Source organism: Epinephelus lanceolatus, chromosome 2 (genome assembly GCF_041903045.1).
Source record: "Epinephelus lanceolatus isolate andai-2023 chromosome 2, ASM4190304v1, whole genome shotgun sequence".
Lineage (NCBI taxonomy): Eukaryota > Metazoa > Chordata > Actinopteri > Perciformes > Serranidae > Epinephelus > Epinephelus lanceolatus.
In genome coordinates this window covers 40,784,303-40,805,000 of record NC_135735.1, presented here as the reverse complement: position 1 = coordinate 40,805,000, position 20,698 = coordinate 40,784,303, and the positions used below count along the sequence as shown (strand labels likewise).

General features: G+C 39.6%; 2 protein-coding genes across 4 annotated transcripts in view; one reads left to right on the top strand and one right to left on the bottom strand.

The window, feature by feature from the left end:
* Window positions 1-3,147: 3,147 nt before the first annotated feature.
* Window positions 3,148-15,410, bottom strand: LOC144459283 (uncharacterized). 2 transcript variants are annotated; one of them, XM_078163028.1, is made up of 4 exons: window positions 15,332-15,410; window positions 6,566-6,700; window positions 5,255-5,331; window positions 3,148-4,889 (listed from the first exon to the last, which is right to left on the bottom strand). In XM_078163028.1, the coding sequence occupies exons 1-4, from the start codon at window positions 15,383-15,385 to the stop codon at window positions 4,790-4,792; spliced, it is 366 nt and encodes a 121-aa protein (XP_078019154.1). In that variant the 5' UTR covers window positions 15,386-15,410; the 3' UTR covers window positions 3,148-4,789. The 2 variants fall into 2 exon arrangements, with proteins under 2 accessions (XP_078019154.1, XP_078019155.1); XM_078163029.1 differs by lacking the exon at window positions 15,332-15,410 and adding an exon at window positions 15,152-15,229.
* A 135-nt stretch (window positions 15,411-15,545) lies between these two features.
* Window positions 15,546-20,698, top strand: part of abcc12 (ATP-binding cassette, sub-family C (CFTR/MRP), member 12) — a 32,783-nt gene continuing 27,630 nt past the window's right edge. The window contains exons 1-4 of one of the 2 annotated variants that reach the window (XM_033626329.2): window positions 15,546-15,790; window positions 19,814-19,870; window positions 20,121-20,272; window positions 20,437-20,583. In XM_033626329.2, the coding sequence (XP_033482220.1) occupies window positions 19,820-19,870; window positions 20,121-20,272; window positions 20,437-20,583 (350 nt within the window). In that variant the 5' untranslated portion in view covers window positions 15,546-15,790; window positions 19,814-19,819. The remainder of the gene's footprint in view (window positions 15,791-19,813; window positions 19,871-20,120; window positions 20,273-20,436; window positions 20,584-20,698) is intronic. The other variant, XM_033626335.2, reaches the window with a different exon arrangement.

Sequence of the window (20,698 nt, the reverse complement as noted above, 5' to 3'; positions counted from 1 at the left end):
GAGAAAGATCTGGATGATCGTTTCAACATTCATCAGTCCACTGTCAGCAGGCTAATCAAAACTTGGGTAAATGTTTTGTACACATTATTGGGCGCCGTTGGGATATGGATGTCTCCTGAAGCAATTAGAACCACAATGCCGAGTGTGTTCAGCAAGTACTCTGACACCCAGGTCGTTATTGACTGCACAGAGATGAGATGTCAGATGCCTTCATCTTTACTCTTACAGAGTGAGATGTTTTCACAGTATAAATCCCACACTACCCTGAAAGGAATGATAGGTGTATCACCACATGGTGCTGTTACTTTTGTTTCCTCATTGTATTCTGGCTCTATCAGAGACAAAGAATTGTTCAGGCAATCTGGCATTATCCCTCTTTTGGATAAAGATATGGCTGTAATGGTGGACAAGGGATTCAGAATCGACGACCTAGTGCCCTGCAGTTTACAGACTACCTTTTCTAAATAAAAAGTCACAGCTGTCTCATGATGAAGTGCACTCAGGACATTGCACGGTTAAGGATACATGTGGAGAGTACAATCAGGCGCATCAAAGAGAACCAACTGTTTGACACTATTATCCCTCTGACCATTGCTGGCAGTATCAACCAGCTTTTTGCGGTAGCCTGCCTCCTAACAAACTATCAAAGCAAGCCACTGGTCAAGGCTTGGGCCAAAGAACTGATTATGTGTTAACCTCACTGAGCTAGCTTCTCTGGATATTTGTGGCACTGAATGGCCTGTCAATATGCTTGTCTCAGATCTGGGGCCTGTTTCAGAAAGCAGGTTTAGTGAAAACTGACTTTGTTTACCCTGAGATGAGGGAAACTCTAGGTTTTCAGTTCCAGAAAGAGAGCTAATTAAACTTGGGTTCAGTTACCGCAGTAACTCTGTGGCAGTGAAACTCTGTGAAGCTAACCTGCTCGCTCCTGACCTGAAATCTTTATTGCACATGTGTAATCTCAGTTTTTTTTTTAAATTATTATTTTATATATTTTATTATTCTTTTTATTTATCACTCACATGCTTAACTCAGAGTGAACATATTCAGAGTTGATTGAATTGACTGTTCAAACTGACTTCAGTTTAAGTATCGATACAGAAATAAAAGGGATTAAGGTCTTGAAGCATAAAACACATACAGTAGGTGGACATAGCATCACCTGCCTTAAAGCTTTGCAACAAAGACTTTGGGAAGCCGCTGTTGTCCAGTTATTGTTGATCAGCTGTTCTGAAACCGAAAACACTGAGTTTCCCATCTCAGGGTTCATCAGCTCAGAGTTCAGGGTTATACTCAGGGTTTTTCTGAACCTGCTTTCTGAAACAGGCCCCTGCTCATCAAACTGATAATGAGCCTCCCTCAATTGTGTATTTTTTGTCTCTCTTTGTGATAAACAATAACACTACACAAAAATGTCATCAAGCACTAGATTCTTTGATGTTGCAGATTTGATACATATTCTATGATCCATTTTTATGTAGCAATACAAGTTATACATCTTGATTTAGTGGTTTAAGTTTTATGAGTGGTTTAATTGATCAAATTGCCAGCTGTTTTCATTAACTGTCTCCCTTCTCTATCTCTTGTATGTCTAGTAAAATGTATCAATCAATCAATCAATCAAGCAATTTTATTTATAAAGCCCAATATCACAAATCACAATTTGCCTCACAGGGCTTTACAGCATACGACATCCCTCTGTCCTTAGGACCCTCGCAGCGGATAAGGAAAAACTCCCCAAAAAAAACCCTTTAATGGGGGGAAAAAACCAGTAGAAACCTCAGACAGAGCAACTGAGGAGGGATCCCTCTTCCAGGACGGACAGATGTGCAATAGATGACATACAGAACAGATCAACATAATAAATGAACAGTAATCCGTATGACACAATGAGACAGAAAGAGAGACAGAGACAGAGAGAGATGCAGGATAGACGGTAATGACAGTAGCTTACAACAACATTAATGAGGTAATAATATTATAATAATATTATAATTATAATATTATAATAATAGTATAATTATAATTCTGGTTATTGTGGTACAGTATGTTGAAAGTATATATAAATGTCTGATAGTATACATATGTGACAATAATCATATGTGTATAATAACAGTAGAAGTATGACTAATGATGACAGCAGCAGCAGGAGGCATCTGGCAGGACCACGGCAGCAGTACAACCACACACGTCACACTATCCAGGCACCGCTGTGATAGAAGTTAACCTGCGAGGCAGTGGAGCACAAAGACTCCGGAGAAGAAGCCGAGTTAGTGACATGCAGTACGGCCCAGTTAGTGACATGCAGTATGGCCGAGTTAGCGAGATGTAGTAACAGGACATGAGAGAGAGAGAGAGAGAGAGAGAGAAGGAGAGAAGGTGCCCGGTGTATTATAGGAGGTCCCCCAGCAGACTAGGCCTAAGTCAGCCTAACTAGGGGCTGGTACAAGGAAAGCCTGAGCCGGCCCTAACTATAAGCTTTATCAAAGAGGAAAGTCTTAAGTCTAGCCTTAAATGTGGAGACAGTGTCTGCCTCCCAGATGGCAAAGGGAAGATGATTCCACAGGAGAGGAGCCTGATAGCTGAAGGCTCTGGCTCCTGATCTACTTTTGGAGACTTTAGGGACCACGAGTAACCCTGCATTCTCAGAGCGCAGTGTTCTGGTGGGATAATATGGCACTATGAGCTCTCTAAGATATGACGGAGCTTGACCATTTAGAGCTTTATAAGTTAACAGTAGGATTTTAAATTCAATTCTGGATTTTACAGGGAGCCAGTGCAGAGAAGCTAAAACAGGAGAAATATGATCTCGTTTCTTAGTTCCTGTCAGTACTCGTGCTGCTGCATTCTGAATTAGCTGGAGAGTTTTTAAAGACTTACTAGAGCTACCTGATAATAGAGAGTTACAGTAATCCAGCCTTGAGGCAACAAAAGCGTGGACCAATTTTTCTGCATTTTTTCAGGTCAGGTCAGGATAGGCGATAGGAGATGAAAAAATGCAGTCCGTGAGGTTTGTTTTAAATGAGAATTAAAAGACAAATCTTGATCAAATATTACTCAGAGGTTTCTTACAGTAGTGCTAGAGACCAGAGCAATGCCATCTAGAGAAAGTATGTCATCAGATAAAGAGTCTCTGAGTTGTTTGGGACCAAGAACAATAACTTCAGTTTTGTCTGAATTTAACATCAGGAAATTGGTGCTCATCCAGGTTTTTATGTCTTTAAGGCAGTTATGAAGTTTAGTTAATTGATTACTTTGTTCTGACTTCATCGATAAATACAACTGTGTATCATCCGCATAACAATGGAAATTTACACAGTGATTTCTAATGATGAAACCTAAAGGCAGCATACATAGAGTAAATAGGATTGATCTGAGCACAGAACCTTGCGGAACTCCAAAACAAACTGAAATCAAACCATACACAGTATATATATGAAATCATAAAACATATTTTATACATAGTCACCATGACACATAAATTGTTTATGAAATGTTAATTATTTTTGGCATTGAAAAATAAATCTTTTTTGAAAAAAAAAAACAAAAAAACATTTTTCTCTTTATGTTCATTGCAAAATATACAGTACCTATTTATTTAAAAATTGCTATTACACCTTTTGATGAACATATGTACAATGTAACAATACAACTAAAATAAGCCAATACATTTTTAAAGTTCAGCTGAAATGCATGGAATGTTAAAGTTCCCCCACTTGAATTCCCCTGCATCAGTCAGTAAAATAAACAGTAAACAGAGAGGTACTTCTGCATGTACACGTTAAAGTAAAACTGGCCCACCCTCTCTCTGATGTCTGCTGTTGCCTTCGGGTCAACATGGATACGCTGCACCAGCATGTCTTCCTGGGCACAAGTCACAAAGTCGTACCATTGCAGGCCAGTGATCAACAGTTGACCTTGCACATGCCAATAGTACGAGTGGCTTTCACGAGGAGCCAAAGTGCCATACTGCATTTGAAGGTATTTACAGTCCACATGATTCTTCACATTAGGGCACTTTATCTCAGCCAATCCGAATGGTGGCTCTGTGAATGGATCAAAAATCAAGCCATCTAGGGGAGTCGGTGGCTTAGAGGATAGAGCAGGTACCACATGTACAAGGCTGTTGCCGCAGCAGCCCGGGTTTGAGTCCAGCCTGTGGCCTTTTGCTGCATGTCATCCCCTCTCTCTCTCTCTCTCTCTCTCTCTCTCTCTCTCTCTCTCTCTCTCTCTCTCTCTCTCTCCCTTTCACACTTGGCTGTTCTGTCCATTAAAAGCAAAATGCCCAAAAAAATATCTTGGAGAAAAAAAAAGAAATCAAGCCATCTGGTGAGGCACCAAGCCATGGAGCATCAGGGTTGATGACATTTTTCATCCTTCAGTACTCCATTGCGGCCTCAAAGTCCATGTCTGCACCTCTTCTCATTTCTGCAGTCTGCCTTGTTCCTTTGAGGATTCTTTATTTCTGCAAGAGCCTCTGCAGAGCTGATGCCACTCCCGGTCTGCTGCCTGCTCTCTTGTGGCCGCCTCAATCTTATAGGCCATGACTCCAGTGTGACCAAGCTTTTAAGGTGGAAGTGCGCCTCCTCAGTGCACACATGTACACACTCTGTTGGGGCAAGCCTGTACTCTCCAAGAGGCAGTGGTGGGTAAGGTGGAGGATCTTGGTGCATCTTGACTGAATTTGTGGGCAATATGAGCTGCTGGTACAAGAGCACACTCCCCTTTTGTGCTAATCCAAAAACTGTCTCAACAAGTGTCTTCTTGTCACTGATGCCCATAGTTGCTGCTAGAGGTTTCTCTGTAATGTCAAAGTCTTTGTACCAATTCCATTCTGTAGCAAGGAGATGTCAAGTGGGTCCCCAACCAAGCCCTTGTAGAGTGTACTTCTGTAAAAGACAGTAATAGTGTTAGGCATCCCATCATGCAGTGACACAGGTAAATATGTAGGAAAAATTGCACTGTATGTATGTATATTATACACACACACGTGTATATATATATATATATATATATATATATATATATATATGTGTATATATATATATATGTGTATATATATATATATATATATATGTGTTTATATATATATATATATATATATATGTGTATATATATATATATATGTGTATATATATATATATATATATATATATATATGTGTATATATGTATATATATATATACACACATATGTGTGTGTGTGTGTGTGTGTGTCTGTATGATGTAGTAATTACAGTAGCTCACTACCTCACCTGATTCCTCCTTCCATGAGCTGGTTGAGTCTAGGTCTGGTGATGACCATTTTGTTTATTAGCCCAGGTTTCAGTCCCTGACAAAAAAAGACAAACATCATACAATCTCAACAATAAGAGACAAGAAAATTAAAAGGAAAAAAATAACACAAAAATGTATGTGACTTATTACCGTCAACGGTCTATGTCAAAACAACCAGAGCTAAAGCAAATTGCATTACTTGATGTCATATTGAGATCATATTTCCATTATGACATCATAATTAGTTTCTTTTCCATTATGGTGGCATAGTTTGTTCCAAAATCCAATTTGACGTCATTATTGAGACCCGTGCACCATTATGTGATCCTGATGTCTTCACTGTGAGACCCAGATGACATCATTCTGGGCCCCCGACATTTCTGAGTTGTCCTCATTATGGCATGATTGTGACGTCGAATTAAGATCCTTATCCCATTACGCAGTCATGATTACTTACACATTCCATTATGGAATCATAATGAGATCATTATTCCATTATGACATCCTAATGACATCATAAATTCCATAAATGACATCATAATGAGGTCATAATTCTATCATGATATCCTAATAAGATCATAATTCCATTATGACATCATAATGAGGTCATAATTCCATTATGACATAATAATGAGATCATTATTCCATAATGACATCATAATGAGGTCATAATTCCATCATGACATCATAATAAGATCATTATTCCATTATGACATGATAATGACATCATAAATTCCATTATGGCATCATAATAAGATCATAATTCCATCATAATTATTTCCTTTTCCATTATGACGGCGAAGTTTGTTCCAAAATCCAATTTGACCTCATCACTGACCCGTGTGCCATTATGTGATCCTGATGTCTTCACTGTGAGACCCAGATGCCATCATTTTGAGATCCTGACATTTCTGAGTTGTCCTCATTATGATGCCATAATGACGACAACTCAGAAATGTCGAATTATGACGTCGAATTAAGATCCTTATTCCATTTTGACATCATGATGAGATCATTATTCCATAATGACATCATAATGAGGTCATAATTCCATAATGACATCATATTGACATCATATTGAGGTCATAATTCCATCATGACATCACAATGAGGTCATAATTCCATCATGACATCATAATGAGATCATAATTCCATCATGACATCATAATGAGATCATAATTCCATTATGACATCACGATGAGATCATTATTCCATAATGACATCATAAGGAGGTCATAATTCCATCATGATGAGATCATCTCTAATGTGCAAGCACCAATGGTTCTTACTCTTCTCAATGAGCAGCGGGTGCTGCCATGGACCCCTCCACTCGTCCCAAAGCACTCACAGACAGCCCAGTCCTCGCACAGCAGTCCCTCCCAGCTGCAATCAGAGCAAGAGATGTTCACCCCTCCACGTCCAGACTGCAAATGACACACAGGCGCGAAGCCATCACTGGCTGATGTAAATGTAAAATTTTCTTTGTCTAAAATACACTGCCTGGCCAAAAAAAAAGTCACCACCAAAAAAAAAGGTCATACACTCTTAATATTTCGTTGGACCGCCTTTAGCTTTGATTACGGCACGCATTCGCTGTGGCATTGTTTCAATAAGCTTCTGCAATGTCACAAGATTTATTTCCATCCAGTGTTGCATTAATTTTTCACCAAGATCTTGCATTGATGATGGTAGAGTCTGACCGCTGCGCAAAGCCTTCTCCAGCACATCCCAAAGATTCTCAATGGGGTTAAGGTCTGGACTCTGTGGTGGCCAATCCATGTGTGAAAATGATGTCTCATGCTCCCTGAACCAGTCTTTCACAATTTGAGCCCGATTAATCCTGGCACTGTCATCTTGGAATATGCCCGTGCCATCAGGGAAGAAACCTATTGATGGAATAACCTGGTCATTCAGTATATTCAGGTAGTCAGCTGACCTCATTCTTTGAGCACATACTGTTGCTGAACCTAGACCTGACCAACTGCAGCAACCCCAGATCATAACACTGCCCCCACAGGCTTGTACAGTAGGCACTAGACATGATGGGTGCATCACTTCATCTGCCTCTCTTCTTACCCTGATGCGCCCATCACTCTGGAACAGGGTAAATCTGGACTCATCAGACCACATGACCTTCTTCCATTGCTCCAGAGTCCAATCTTTATGCTCCCTAGCAAATTGAAGCCTTTTTTTCCGGTTAGCCTCACTGATTAGTGGTTTTCTTAAGGCTACACAGCTGTTCAGTCCCAATCCCTTGAGTTCCCTTTGCATTGTGCGTGTGGAAATGCTCTTACTTTCACTATTACACATAGCCCTGAGTTCTACTGTTGTTTTTCTTCGATTTGATGTCACCAAACGTTTAAGTGATCGCCGATCACGATCATTGAGGATTTTTTTCCGGCCACATTTCTTCCTCGAAGACGATGGGTCCCCACTATCCTTCCAGTTTTTAATAATGCGTTGGACAGTTCTTAACCCAATTTTAGTAGTTTCTGCAATCTCCTTAGATCTTTTCTCTGCTTGATGCATGCCAATGATTTGACCCTTCTCAAACAGACTAACATCTTTTCCACGACCACGGGATGTGTCTTTCGACATGGTTGTTTAGGAAATGAGAAGCAACTCATTGCACCAGTTGGGGTTAAATAACTTGTTGCCAGCTGAAAGATAATCGCCCATGCAGTAATTATCCAATAGGAGGCTCGTACCTATTTGCTTAGTTAAATCCAGGTGGCGACTTTTTTTTTGGCCAGGCAGTGTACATCACTGCATTTCGGGTCACTTTTGCCTGTCCTAAGCCTGGCTAAAGGAGGAGGTTTGGAATTGTGACATTCAAAAAAACAAGAATCAACATAAGAAACTTAATTTATAGTTATAAACATACTCAGGGCGTTTTTTTCCTCACTTTTTGTCTCTTCCACGACGTTAGGACAGCCAATAGCTACCTTCCTAACGGAGGTGTTGGCAACACTAGTAAATATGATTTTGAGGGCTGCAGCAATTTCTGTCCACTTTTTTTTCTTTTTGAAGCTAACAATCTTGCATATCTCGACTCTGCAAGAGCCCCAGTTTTTGCAAAAATTTGCTTCTGTAACAAAATAGGCTACTCTCTGACTCATGACACAAGGGGTCTCATTCATGAAAAGTGAGTAAATCTGTGTGTAGATTTGCACATAAAAGCCTACACTACTAAAAACCTACTCCGGATTCAGGAACACCGCGGGAAACTTAGGGCTGAATTCACAAAAGGATTGCGTGGCATTTGCGGCCGCTAAACCGGTAAAAATGGAGCAAACAGATACCGTCTAATTCACAAAGCACGCGCAGAGGGTGAAATGCTCCACTAACTGCGCTGCCAAGCAGATTGCGTCTCGGTGCTCCAGTGTTACTTGCATGTATTTAAATGAGGTAATATGCATACATTTGGTGCAAAAATGGCCCCTTTCTATGCAAATGAGCATCATTGATAAACGTCTAATTCACTAACACCAGCGCTAATAGCCACACACAGTTTGAGTGAAGTAAATAACGTCTTTAGAAAGGTGGTGCACACTGGGCGCTCCTCTGTGGAAGCCTCTCGCCCAGACTTTCCAGTGATCGTGGCAGCAGTGATCGTCTGTTAAATCAGTCTGTAAATAACATTTAGACATTATTATTATTATAATCATTATTACTTTAATGGCATCTGAAGATACTAATGCGTTGAACAGGTGACAGTCTGCGGTTGTTCTCAAAACGCGCTTCTGTCACGCACTTCAAAAGCAACTTTCAATAATTTATTTAACGAAACGGGGGAAACAAACATGAACAAAAACGGTTCCATAATTCATATTAAATTCAAAAGATAATGAAAAAACAGCTACAAGTGGGAGGGAATAGTGATAAAGTGGTCAAACTTGGTCAAATCCACAGCCTCAACCCATCCGACACTGTTAGACTGACTCACCAGCAGACATCACTACATGAGGGTATACAGTATTCAGTACTTTGCCAAACAAAGTCTAGTTAGCCACAGCGCTAATAGCCATACGCTTGTGCAGCTTGTGAGGCATTATATGATAATTTTTCTTTGGTCCTCCGCTTCAAATCATGCCATCTTCTTTTACATTTCGATGGCGTGCGTTTGAAAACTCCTATGGAACTCACAGACTGGGATATCAAATCCCAAATACGGTTTCTTTCTCCAGCCGTTGTATTTCTTGCCTGGAGTTTTGAGGAATGGGTTCGCACCTCCTTGGTCAAGAGGACCTCAAGCTCGCGTTCTGAAAATTTCATCTTTCTCTTCCTAGCTGCCATTGTTCTGCCACGGTGTTCTTGGCGCAAAGCCAGCATTTAGGCTATACTTTGCCATGTGGCTAATTGCAATCAGGGGCAAATCAGGGGCAAACTGCACTCAGCTGCCAAACTTTGTGGGCGTGTTTGCGCTTGTATATCATTAGCGCAATATCCTTTGTGAATAGGACGTTAAGATAGCGCAAGTGAAGTGCAATTCAAGGTGCTATCAGCGGCCACAGTTCATTCTTTGTGAATTCGGCCCTCAGATTTGATCGTAAACACGTGTGTATGATCATGAATGCCAGTCCATCATAAAGTGACAGCGCGCTCCCGGTAATCAGCAATTAGCATAAATCCCCACCCATGAATAGCCAATGACCACCATATAAGGAGGTGTAGGTGCATCCAGTCAACTTGTCAGTCATGGCGCAAAGAAAGAAAGAGAGAGAAAGACAAAAGAATTTTTCCGAAGCGGAGATTGAAATAATTTTGGGTGAAGTGGACTTAAGAAAAAACATTTTATTTTCTTCAGTTAGTAGTGGTGTGACAGGGACAGGCAAAGCGAAGGCCTGGAGGGAGGTAACAGATGCTGTTAATGTTGTCTCTGTGGTACAAAGAACCATGTCAGAGGTGAAGCATAAATGGTTTGATATGAAACTAGAGGCAATGAAACGCATAAGCACACACACAAAAATACAGCGGTCACCAAACAAACAGAAGATTCATTTGTGGGGTTTTGAATGAAGTGGGAACGGCAAACCAGAAAGTTTTGTGCATAATGGATAAACTCTAAATCAGTGATGGCTGTCAGAATGTAGAGCTATTTAACATTTATTTTAACAAATGATATGGGTAACATATAGCCTACAGCAGTTTTGTATGCATCGTCTTCAAATTATTTGAATCTTAATAGCCTAAAGCTCTGTTTTATACAACGTAAATTAAACATTTTTCAAATCAGATTTATTCATTCAAATGATCAGAAAGCCACACACAAAAAAAAAAACCGTATTGTCTCAAATAATTCTTTCAGCTGGTGCATGCTCCTTCGTGGCTCCACCACCTGCTGCCCCTGCTGAACCCAGGCACCGAGGCCACAGAGGCTGTGATCCGGCTGTCCTTAAGCATATTTTTATTATCATCATTCAACATGTAGAAAGAACGTGTAATCTGTTGAGTCGATAGATAATTCACAATCATGAACCTAATCTGGATCTTAAACCTGCTAATTGCCAACTAATTTAACTAAATGTGTTATATTTTTAATATTTTTGTCATGTTTAGATTACGTTTCAAAGGCATCTGTGTATTGTGTACATAACAGAACGCAATACGAATTAAAATTGTAATTTCCAATAGTGACGAGCAATATTTATGTGCTTTACTACATTTACACAAGCACTACGAGTGGTCAGGAGCAGGAGTAGATTTTGTTAGTAGCTACGAAAAGATCGGAGCTACTAAAATATTGATGAATGCGGACATGCACGTAAATTTCCGTCTGCGAACAGTTTACACAAATTCCTTCTGCTCACGTTTCATGAATGAGACCCATTTTCTTTAAGCATGAGAGGATGTCAGACTTTAGTCTTTTCAAAGTCTTTATCAAAGTATTCTGGTGTATAATAGAATATATCATCTAATATATATGAGGCAGCACAGATTCTTTTAAACACCTTTTAACATCAACAATGAAATGTTATGAAGAAGCATGCATTATTATAGATGCAACAAGTACTTCACCTTACTTTACACATACAATGAAAACTTGTGATACTGCATGGACTATTATAGCATACTATGAGACCTTACTACAGTTGATTGTTGAGGTGTGTATAGGTGAGCACAGGTATTCACAATGCATTATAACCCATGTCAGTCAACCTCTAGTTTATAACTAGTCAAGAGCACTTGACACAAAAGCTTTATAAGTCACTATAAATGCCCTCATAACACATTATAAGTAAGTGACTCAAAGTTTTACTTTTTGAAATAGTTTTTATAGGAATAATTGTTAAAGGTAGTGAAACCAGTGGCTTCATAGTAGTTAGAGCACTCCCTACCAAATACAGACATAACCAACACATAACGGATTTTTCTGTGACTGAGACACCATAACATCATCTCTGTGGCACTACCACAGAGGTGGATTAGACTGATACCACAAGGCAGAGTACTGTCTACGCAGAGACGTACCACAAATCCCTGCTGATGAACACAGACCAGCATGACGGCAGTGCAGTGCCTCAGACACCTATAATGGATACTCCTAATACCTGACGCAATGGCAAAACCTGCAGCTTTCCAAGGAATCAGAAAAGCCAAATTATGGCACTGAGCCGCTCAGACACAGCATCATCCGCAAGAAACATTTTCACATGTGTTTTAACAACTAGCAATAAAAAAGGAATATCAAAGAGACTGCTTTTTATCTGCAACCTCCATGCATGTATATATGGTATGAATATATAAATAAACGTATGTTTTTACATTTCCGGCTTCAATAAAGCAGCAAGAGTTTCATTTCAACAGCATGGTACCAACATTTTTTTTTGTTTGTTTTCCATTGGCAAAGTTGTGGGTAGAACCTGGTTCTTTTTTTTGGTACCACCTCAGTAGGTTCCAAATGAGCTAAGCCAGTACTACAAAGCTATAGGGAACACACCTATAGATATCAGGGAAGCTAGCTCGTTAGATATTTGTAAAAGAAAGCGAAAATGTATACAGTTCATTTGCGCCTTTAACTAGCTCTGACTTTCCTGATACAGGTCTGAAAATTTTTACGTTTTTGCTTTCTATACTGTGCATTCACACCAAAAGTGTCATGAGTGCCAGCGGTTGCTCTGGTCGCTGGCATCGCGCTGCCTGGCAGCTCTGGCAGGGCTTGCAGAAGGCTGCCAAGGGCTTTCAAGCTGTGCTGCAGAAGATCTCTTTCTTTCTTTCTTTCTTTCTTTCTTTCACTGTCCTGCCTTAAGAATATTCACGGTCTGCAATTGGCTGCAGCTCGCTGCTGCTTCAGCGGCATCGCTGCTTATTTGCATAAAGTTGAGCTTCTCTCAACTTCACAGTGACGCTCCGGTCGCTGGCATCGCGCTGCTCGCAGCTGCCAACGCTCCAGACGCCCTTCGTAGCAAGCGTACATTGAAAATGAATGGCTGCCGGCCGCTTATGACGCTCATGATGCTTTGGTGTGATTGACAGTTTGTGCGTTCCCACCAAAAGATTCAGAATCGCCAGCGGTCGCTCAGGTCGCTGGCATTGCGCTGCCTGGCAGCTCTGGCAGGGCTTGCAGAAGGCTGCCAAGGGGCGGGGCTTTCAGGCTGCGATGCAGAAGATCTCTTTCTTTCTTTCTTTCACTGTCCCGCCTTGAGAATATTCACGGTCTGCAACTGGCTGCTGCTCGCTGCTGCTTCGGCGGCGGCGCTGCTCATTTGCATAAAGTTGAGCTTCTCTCAACTTCACAGTGACGCTCCGGTCGCTGGCATCGCGCTGCTCGCGGTCGCTCGCTGCAGCCAACGCGAGTGACGCTCTTCGTCACAAGTGTTCATTGAAAATGACTGGCTGCTGGCTGCTTATGACGCTCATGAATCTTTTGGTGGGAACGCACAGATTCAAAAGATTCATGAGCGTCACGCTGCTACAACTCTTTAAAATATTACTTGATTTCATGATTTATAGTTTTCCAATTGCCTTGTCTGTTCTATGTCTGTATGTATGTATTTTCATGTGAAGCATGCTTAATATTATTATCAATAATAACAATGATAATGGGCCTATTTTTTTTTTAATTCAAAGAGCAAGACAGATTCAAAATTGTAAATCTTCAAAATTATATTTGCACTCTCAGCAGTGTGTGCTTTAAATGCTGCACTCTGGTATTCAGAAGACAGTCTGTCAGATTAAAACTTTCAAAATTCATTATTTGTAATTTTTCATAATTTGAGGTAAGCTGTTTCATTTTGGAATTATTGTGCAAAAATCCCATAATAAATGCTGAGCATATTGTAAATTAAATTGAATGAGAGAACACTAGCCTTCTGTACCTCCCCTTGGCTCTGATCTTAGACTGTAAAATGTAACCCATGATCAGAGACAAATCAGAGGTCATTTCAGGGAGGGGCCGTTCCTGTTGGCTGTTTTACAAAGGCCTTCAGATGGTGAAAGCCTGATTCAATGGTAGAATATCCTGCAGAGAAAGTTGCTGTTCGGGCATTGGCAGCAACTGCCTGCACTGCAAAGCAACCCAAAATAGGGAGACAGACTTCTCAAAAGGAGAATCTAAAAGAGTCTAGCAATAAACAAAACAGAATGTGTCAATTTCACTCTTATTTTCAAATAAACATGACTATTTTAGTGTTGTCTGTAAATTAATTGTGCTGTAGGCTTGTTACTGCTGGACCTAAATGTCACCTCTAATCATTCCAATACCTATAAATCAGTGGGTATGATTGTCTGTTAAATTAGCAAAGTGTTAACAAGTTCAGTGTTATGAGGGATTCAAGCCACTAGAGGACAGAACAGGCTAATAATATGTGTTGATATTGACATGAGACATTTTGCATTTTGCCATTGCATTCACAGAAAAGAACGGACCCAAGTCAAGTATTCAACAATACACAAAACAAGCAACCTAACTTATATCAAAAATTCCAATACATGCCTCACCAAACTCTGTGAACACATTGTCTACAGGTGCAGAACAATAGTCAAGCTTACACGACAAATTAATTGATTTGTTGACTGACAATAAACGAATGGCCAAATTATTTTGATATAGCTAGATATAACATATTTAAGATGTTATTTGTTTATTATGTTAGTTGCTAACATTCCATAGACCAAACAGTTAATTGATTGATCCAGACATGAATCAGTAAATTAACAAATAATTGTTAGTTGAAGCCCTAAATAGTTGACTTAGCCTACACCACAGTGATTTGACTGCAGGGTCAAACATTTACACGCACAGCTATTTCAGAGTCAGAACCTGTATCAGGCTACTTTTTGTTGAGTAAATTGACTTTGACATGTTATCTCAGTGGAGTGCCTCTTTAAACACAAAACTCCCTTAAACATGGCTGTAAGCCATTGAAAAAATGAGGGCAAAAGTGTTTAGTCTGTCCAGGAGGCGTGTGACAGATACTGTAAGGGTTTAAGGTCAAGGCTATTGTCCTTTTAGGGCAGTGGTAGGCAACATGTGGCTTCAGAGCCACATGTGGCTCTTTAACCTCTGTCCGACTTCCCCCTATGTCTTTGACCAAAAATTCAACTACATGTAAATTAATCAAAGTTAGTAAGTTTTGATTTTCATTTGTCATTCTTGAAGGCCTAATGTGATTCTTACATTATCCAGTTGTAAAAATATGTTACCTATAGGCCTACAACACATTTAAAAAATGTTTGACATTTTGTCAACTGAAACTTGAGTCACAACTATGTCAACGGCCTGGCCATAGACAGATTTGTTTACTGTCGCCACAAGGTACCAAATATTCATAAATACCTTACAGTAGAGTAGCCACCTAATGTTAAAACATATTAATAATTAAACTTATGAGTAATGTTGATAAGCTAGTTTAGACTTAACAAGGCTATGTTACCTTCATTAGAAGCTCAAATATGTTTTGCAGCTCCAGACAGAATCAATTTTTTTGGACCAAAAATGGCTCTTCTGGTAGTAAAGGTTGCTGACCCCTGCCCTAGAGGAGTCAGGGCTAACATAAAAACATTAAAGGAGAATACAAAATACCCCATCAATGACCATTGTTGACAGTTCTTACCAAACAGGGTACACATGTACAAGAATTCAGGGGATGGTCCTGACAGTCCACCATAGCTGTAACCCTTCTAAGAATGAGAGCTTGGTCTCCAAAATCCTACTTGTCATTTTAACATATTGGACAGATTTAGGTTTTGGGAGGAATTCAACATTCTGCATTCATTGGGTCTTTATGACCGTTGCCCTCCTAACACAGTCATGTTGTCCCTCCTCTCAGTCAGTTAATATCCTGGAGCACCACACTGTCCTTGCCAGGAACAGTCATTGACATTCCATCTCATCTGATTGGTTTTGGCAGGTTGACCACACTGTTGCCCTCCGAGGGTCAGGAGAGACGTTTACCTCTGAACACACCAACCTTTGATCTTCATAAAGGTGGGTTATGTAATATTGTTCCAGTGTTGGCTTTGGAAACAGTATCAACAAGCCGCAGTGAGTCTTCCTTGGCCTCTACACAGAGGTATTGTTTCATTTTACTACTTTACACTTTCACTCAACATTAAATGAGTTTTGATCAGTGTTGGTTCAGTTTTTTTAGTCTTTGTATTTTAGCTCAGTTCTATCAGTTTAGGCTTTGGTTATGTTATTTTGTTTAAGATCTAGTGCTGGATGTTGTTTGTTGTTGTTTATTCTGAGTTTAGCTTATTTTGAGCAGGTTCTTTATTAACATATGTTGCCATTCAGTAGCTTGGAATCTTGCCACAAAAGCTTGATTGGGTCCAGTGTGATGTGTGAGAGGACTGCTCTGTATGTTTGAATGGTCTATCATACTTTTAGGCTGTAGAAAGTCCTTCTTACAATTAGATGTTGTTTTGTATGAAGGGTTTGTTTTGTAAATGTCTCGACCAGACTGAAAATTGTAAAGGCAGAAAGGGACAAAGATCCCTCTGAGCTACAGTCTAATAAGAATAGAAGAAATCAGCCATTGGTAAAATTATTTGGAATCTTAGCATCAAATTGTGTGCAGATTTAAAATGAATAGCTTCCTGTTTTGGTGTCAAGTGCACAATAATGCCTATGACAAATTTGAAATAACAGGCACGGTGTTACTGTAGCAAAACTATTCTTCAGTCCTCACAATAGAGAACAGAAGGTTAGTCTAGGGTTAGTCATGTTGGAATTTAATAAGGGAATATCAGCTGAACATACTATAGACTAACAAATCACAGTTTAAACCTATCCAATCTAACCACTGAGTGGGCTGCAGAGGGAAAATGATCCCCCAAAAATTTTTAGAGCCCAAGAATGATCTAGGGTCACTTACTCTTTGCTCAACTGGAACACAAATTCAATTCATTTGATGTCTAAATCATACCGTTGTGATAATTCAAAAGTTTTGTTATGGAAGGAAAGAAGAAAATCATCAGTGTAACAGATTATCCCAGTTTTTTGAATAGCTGTGTGCATTAAGTATATTTAATTGTTTTATGATTTAGCTCAAATATGTAATTATGTTGGGTCTGATTTAACTCAATTGAGTAACTAACTAACTAATTTATTGCTTCTCACCTCTGTGTTGCATCTTTTGTGCTGCAGGAGTGAACTCCTTAGATTCGTTGTTGGTTGTGGTTTTGTGTTGGTTTAGCAGTTGGTGGTCTTTGAGGTCTTCCACATATGTAAATGTATCCTCATAAAATATAACACATACAGGTGTTACAGGTGATCCAATATACTAATATACCTACAATACATTGCTTTTTCAACTCTTTGTGTATTTACTATGCATTATTGAGGGGCACAGGGACTTGTCTTTATGGATGTGCATTTTATTTGGCTGTAGGAGCTTTGGCAGAATATGAATGGAGGTCAGAGGCAGATAGAGGTAACTGTAAGTCATTGACATGGTAATTTCAGGTGGTATCAAATGTTGTGGTATACAGAGGTCCTGCAGACCCAGTATAAACACTCAGAATATATTTTAATAAGGCTGTGTTTCATTTACTCTATGACATACACCACTGTTCAGAATGATTCCTACACCTCTGTCTGAGCCTTACTAATGTTAGTACACTCTTACTTTCTGATAGCACCATGTTGTTAGTAAGACTCTTTAAGTGTTGATGCAATATGGGTCATTTGTGATATTTTACCAAGTAAACTATTTAGTCTGGCGACCTGTCCAGGGTGTACCCTGCCTCTCGCCCAATGTCAGCTGGGATAGGCTCCAGCCCCCCCGCGACCCTCAAGAGGATGAAGCGGTTAGAAGATGAATAAATGAATGAATGAATGAATGAATGAATAAACTATTTTTTCAAATCATTATCAAATTTGTGACGCCTTCAGTGATGCCATATTGGGCAGGTTTCTGCCCAGTTGGACAACTTTTGGTTATGTTGGGTGGGGACAAATCAGCCCAAATAGTATTTGGACTGATAGATGAAATTTGGGCTGCTTTTGTTGACATTTGGCAGAGTTTCAAAAGTAGCGTGAAAACAGTAGTACTAAAAAAAAGCTGTCATTTTATGCTCAAAAAAACAGGTTAAAAAAATGAAGTAATGTAACTTTGTTAGTTTCCACTCTTCTATAATATTGATTCAGTTAATTTGAGAACTATTTGACTGACATGATTGATCATCAAGGTTAAGGAAGGACCTACACCTTGATGTCATCGTCACTGACATTGGTTCCATTTATATCTTTATCCAATGCGTAGTTGCCGCTCAAATCCAAAAACATAATCAAAGGTCAGCACACTGTAGCTCCATTAAAGGGATAGTTCAGATTTTTTGAAGTGGGGTTGTATGAAGTAACTATCCATAGCCAGTTTATTACATACAATAGATGTCAGTTGGCACGTCCCCAGTTTGGAGAAGCAGGCTGGAGTCCAACATGGCAGCTCAGCAAAGTATTACATATTTTAGCCATCTAAAGCCACCCTCCATGTCAGACTCCTGCTGCTTCTCTAATATGAGCCCCATACAATCCCACTTCAAAAAATCCGTACTATTCCTTTAAGTGCAATTTTTTGGCACATCCACAAGTGATGTTTTCTTCAGACTGGTATATCCATAAAGGGACGTCATCTTTGAATACTAATGTTCTGGTCATATGACGGTCATGTGTTGATCCCAGTAAACAAACCTATTGATAACCACAAGTTATATTAAACACAAATACATAAGACAGAATGTTGGTATTTCAAGATGGCGTCTTTGTATGTAGAGCAACAATTCAAAACATCACTTGTGGATTTGCTGATAAATTGCCCTTAAGGGAGCTACAGTGAGCCCACCTTTGTTTATATTTATATCTACATCCTCCATATATCCTCTTATAGTTCTTAAATAGGTTGGATTTTGGTTGGGGTTATGATGTGTTTTTATTGCATATATGTACTGTTATGGTTTTACGGTTTTACATGGCTTTCCATCAAACGTATGTTTCTCGGTTGGTTCTTATGGGTTTTTATGATTGGGCTTTAAACTTGGGCTTTAAACTGAATCTGTCAACACTGAATGCCTTGTTACTTGTCATATCATATTATATGTGTACAGTAACACATCCTAAAACAACCTGAATGCTTACAGCAACTCTTCTGATGACATGTTCATTGTGTTGTGATGTAATATGAAGCTTCAAACTCATCATAATGACATTACACATGCTATATAGCAGAATGAGAGATGCTCACAGCCTTCAGCTAGATGCTGTTTTAAGTTTATATAAAATTGGTTGCACTAAACACTCATATAATATTTCCTTAAAATGTTGACTTTTTATGTATATGTTTAAGTTTTTATGGTTTTCTCCCTGTCTTGGTCTTATACTTGAGGAATCCCTAGACTGTTGCACAAAATGCCTTAAGACCCAAAGCAATGTAAAAAAAAAACAAAAAACAACAACCCTCAAGCTACCTCTCTGTCTCAACTGCAACATGACTGAGTTTAGAACTTATACACCCCAATAGGAGTGTCCTGTGACCAGGAGAACCCAACGGATACGCTTTCGATTTTACACTATAGATTTGACTTAAGTAATTTTCATTGCAATTCTTCCTACAGTTGTTTTCTGTCTTTTGGTATTTGGGGATACAATTTATTGTGCATTATGTGCTCTCTATGATTGTATTCCTCCAGAGGTATAATCTTTTCCTCTTCTGACCAGCATGTTTTCCTTGTCTTCTTTTCTTCTGCCATTTTTTCACTATCTAACTCTAAGCCAACTTTGTGAGACAACAACAGGCATCACAAGCATGAGTTTAAGCAAACAATCTCCATGGAAACTTTTACCACTGTAAAATCTCTTTCAATGCATTAAATGTGTTTTCCCTTAACAAAGGAAATATTTCAAGGGATTCTGTGCAACTTTGTAAGTCCATCAGCTAAGGAGAAATTCAGCCTTAATTGTTATACTTAAGGATAAAACTTAAGGTGTTTTGTGCAACCGGTCCCTGGTTAATTGGGCTTCAGGCAATGTTTCTACTTGAAATCTCTTGTTGGCTCACAAAAAAGTGACCTAATATGCTTGCTGCCCCTCATTACAGGGCAAAATGAAGAGCAACTATTCACTGGAGAAGAACAATACTCAAGGAGTCTTTTTTGTAAGTACAGAACAAACAGCAGCTTCCACCCTAACACCCCTGGCCTCTTCACATGTTGCTTTCACTGACTGAGATCTTTTCCTCTCCCATTGTTTCTCCTGCATCCTGTGTTTTTGTTGCAGATTTGTTTGATCAGTGTTTTGAGGCTCTTTAGCTTGAATATTGTGTAAAGTTTCTCTCTCTCTCTCTTTCTCTGTCTTTCTGTCCCTATGACCTCTGTTTTCACTTGATTCTTTCACTGATCCTTAAGATAGAAGATGCTTTCCGAGAGAGATCTGAATCTGCGGCCTCCAGTCCAGAACATACAAATGTGGACAACAGCAATGCAGCCAACCCTTCCCTTTTCAGAAAATACAACCAGAGCCTTCAGACCCTCAAACCCTTCCGCTGGTCCTCACCCCAGTCAGTGTCACAGATGACTTTCTTTGTCTGTTTTGATGCACTGTTCAATTTAATGAAAAATTTTAATGTAACTTGGTTACAGACTAATTCTGTTTATCACTAGTTCTATTGGCTGTGGCTACTCTGTATTTTCACTCACTGCATGTTGATGTTTTCATGTCTAGATCCCACCCTCTGGACAATGCAGGCTTCCTGTCCTTTGCGACCTTTACCTGGATGACCTCTACAATGTGGGCCATGTTCAGGAATAGGTTGGACATCAGCTCTCTCACACTGTCTCCTTTGGATGTGGCCGAAACAAGCGGAGAAAGGTCTGACTCTCTTTTTGCTCATTCATGGTGGCCCCACATTTCTCTAAAGTCCTTTGATGTGTGTACAGTACAGGAAATTTTAGACATGACGCATGACATACCTAGTTGGTAAAAC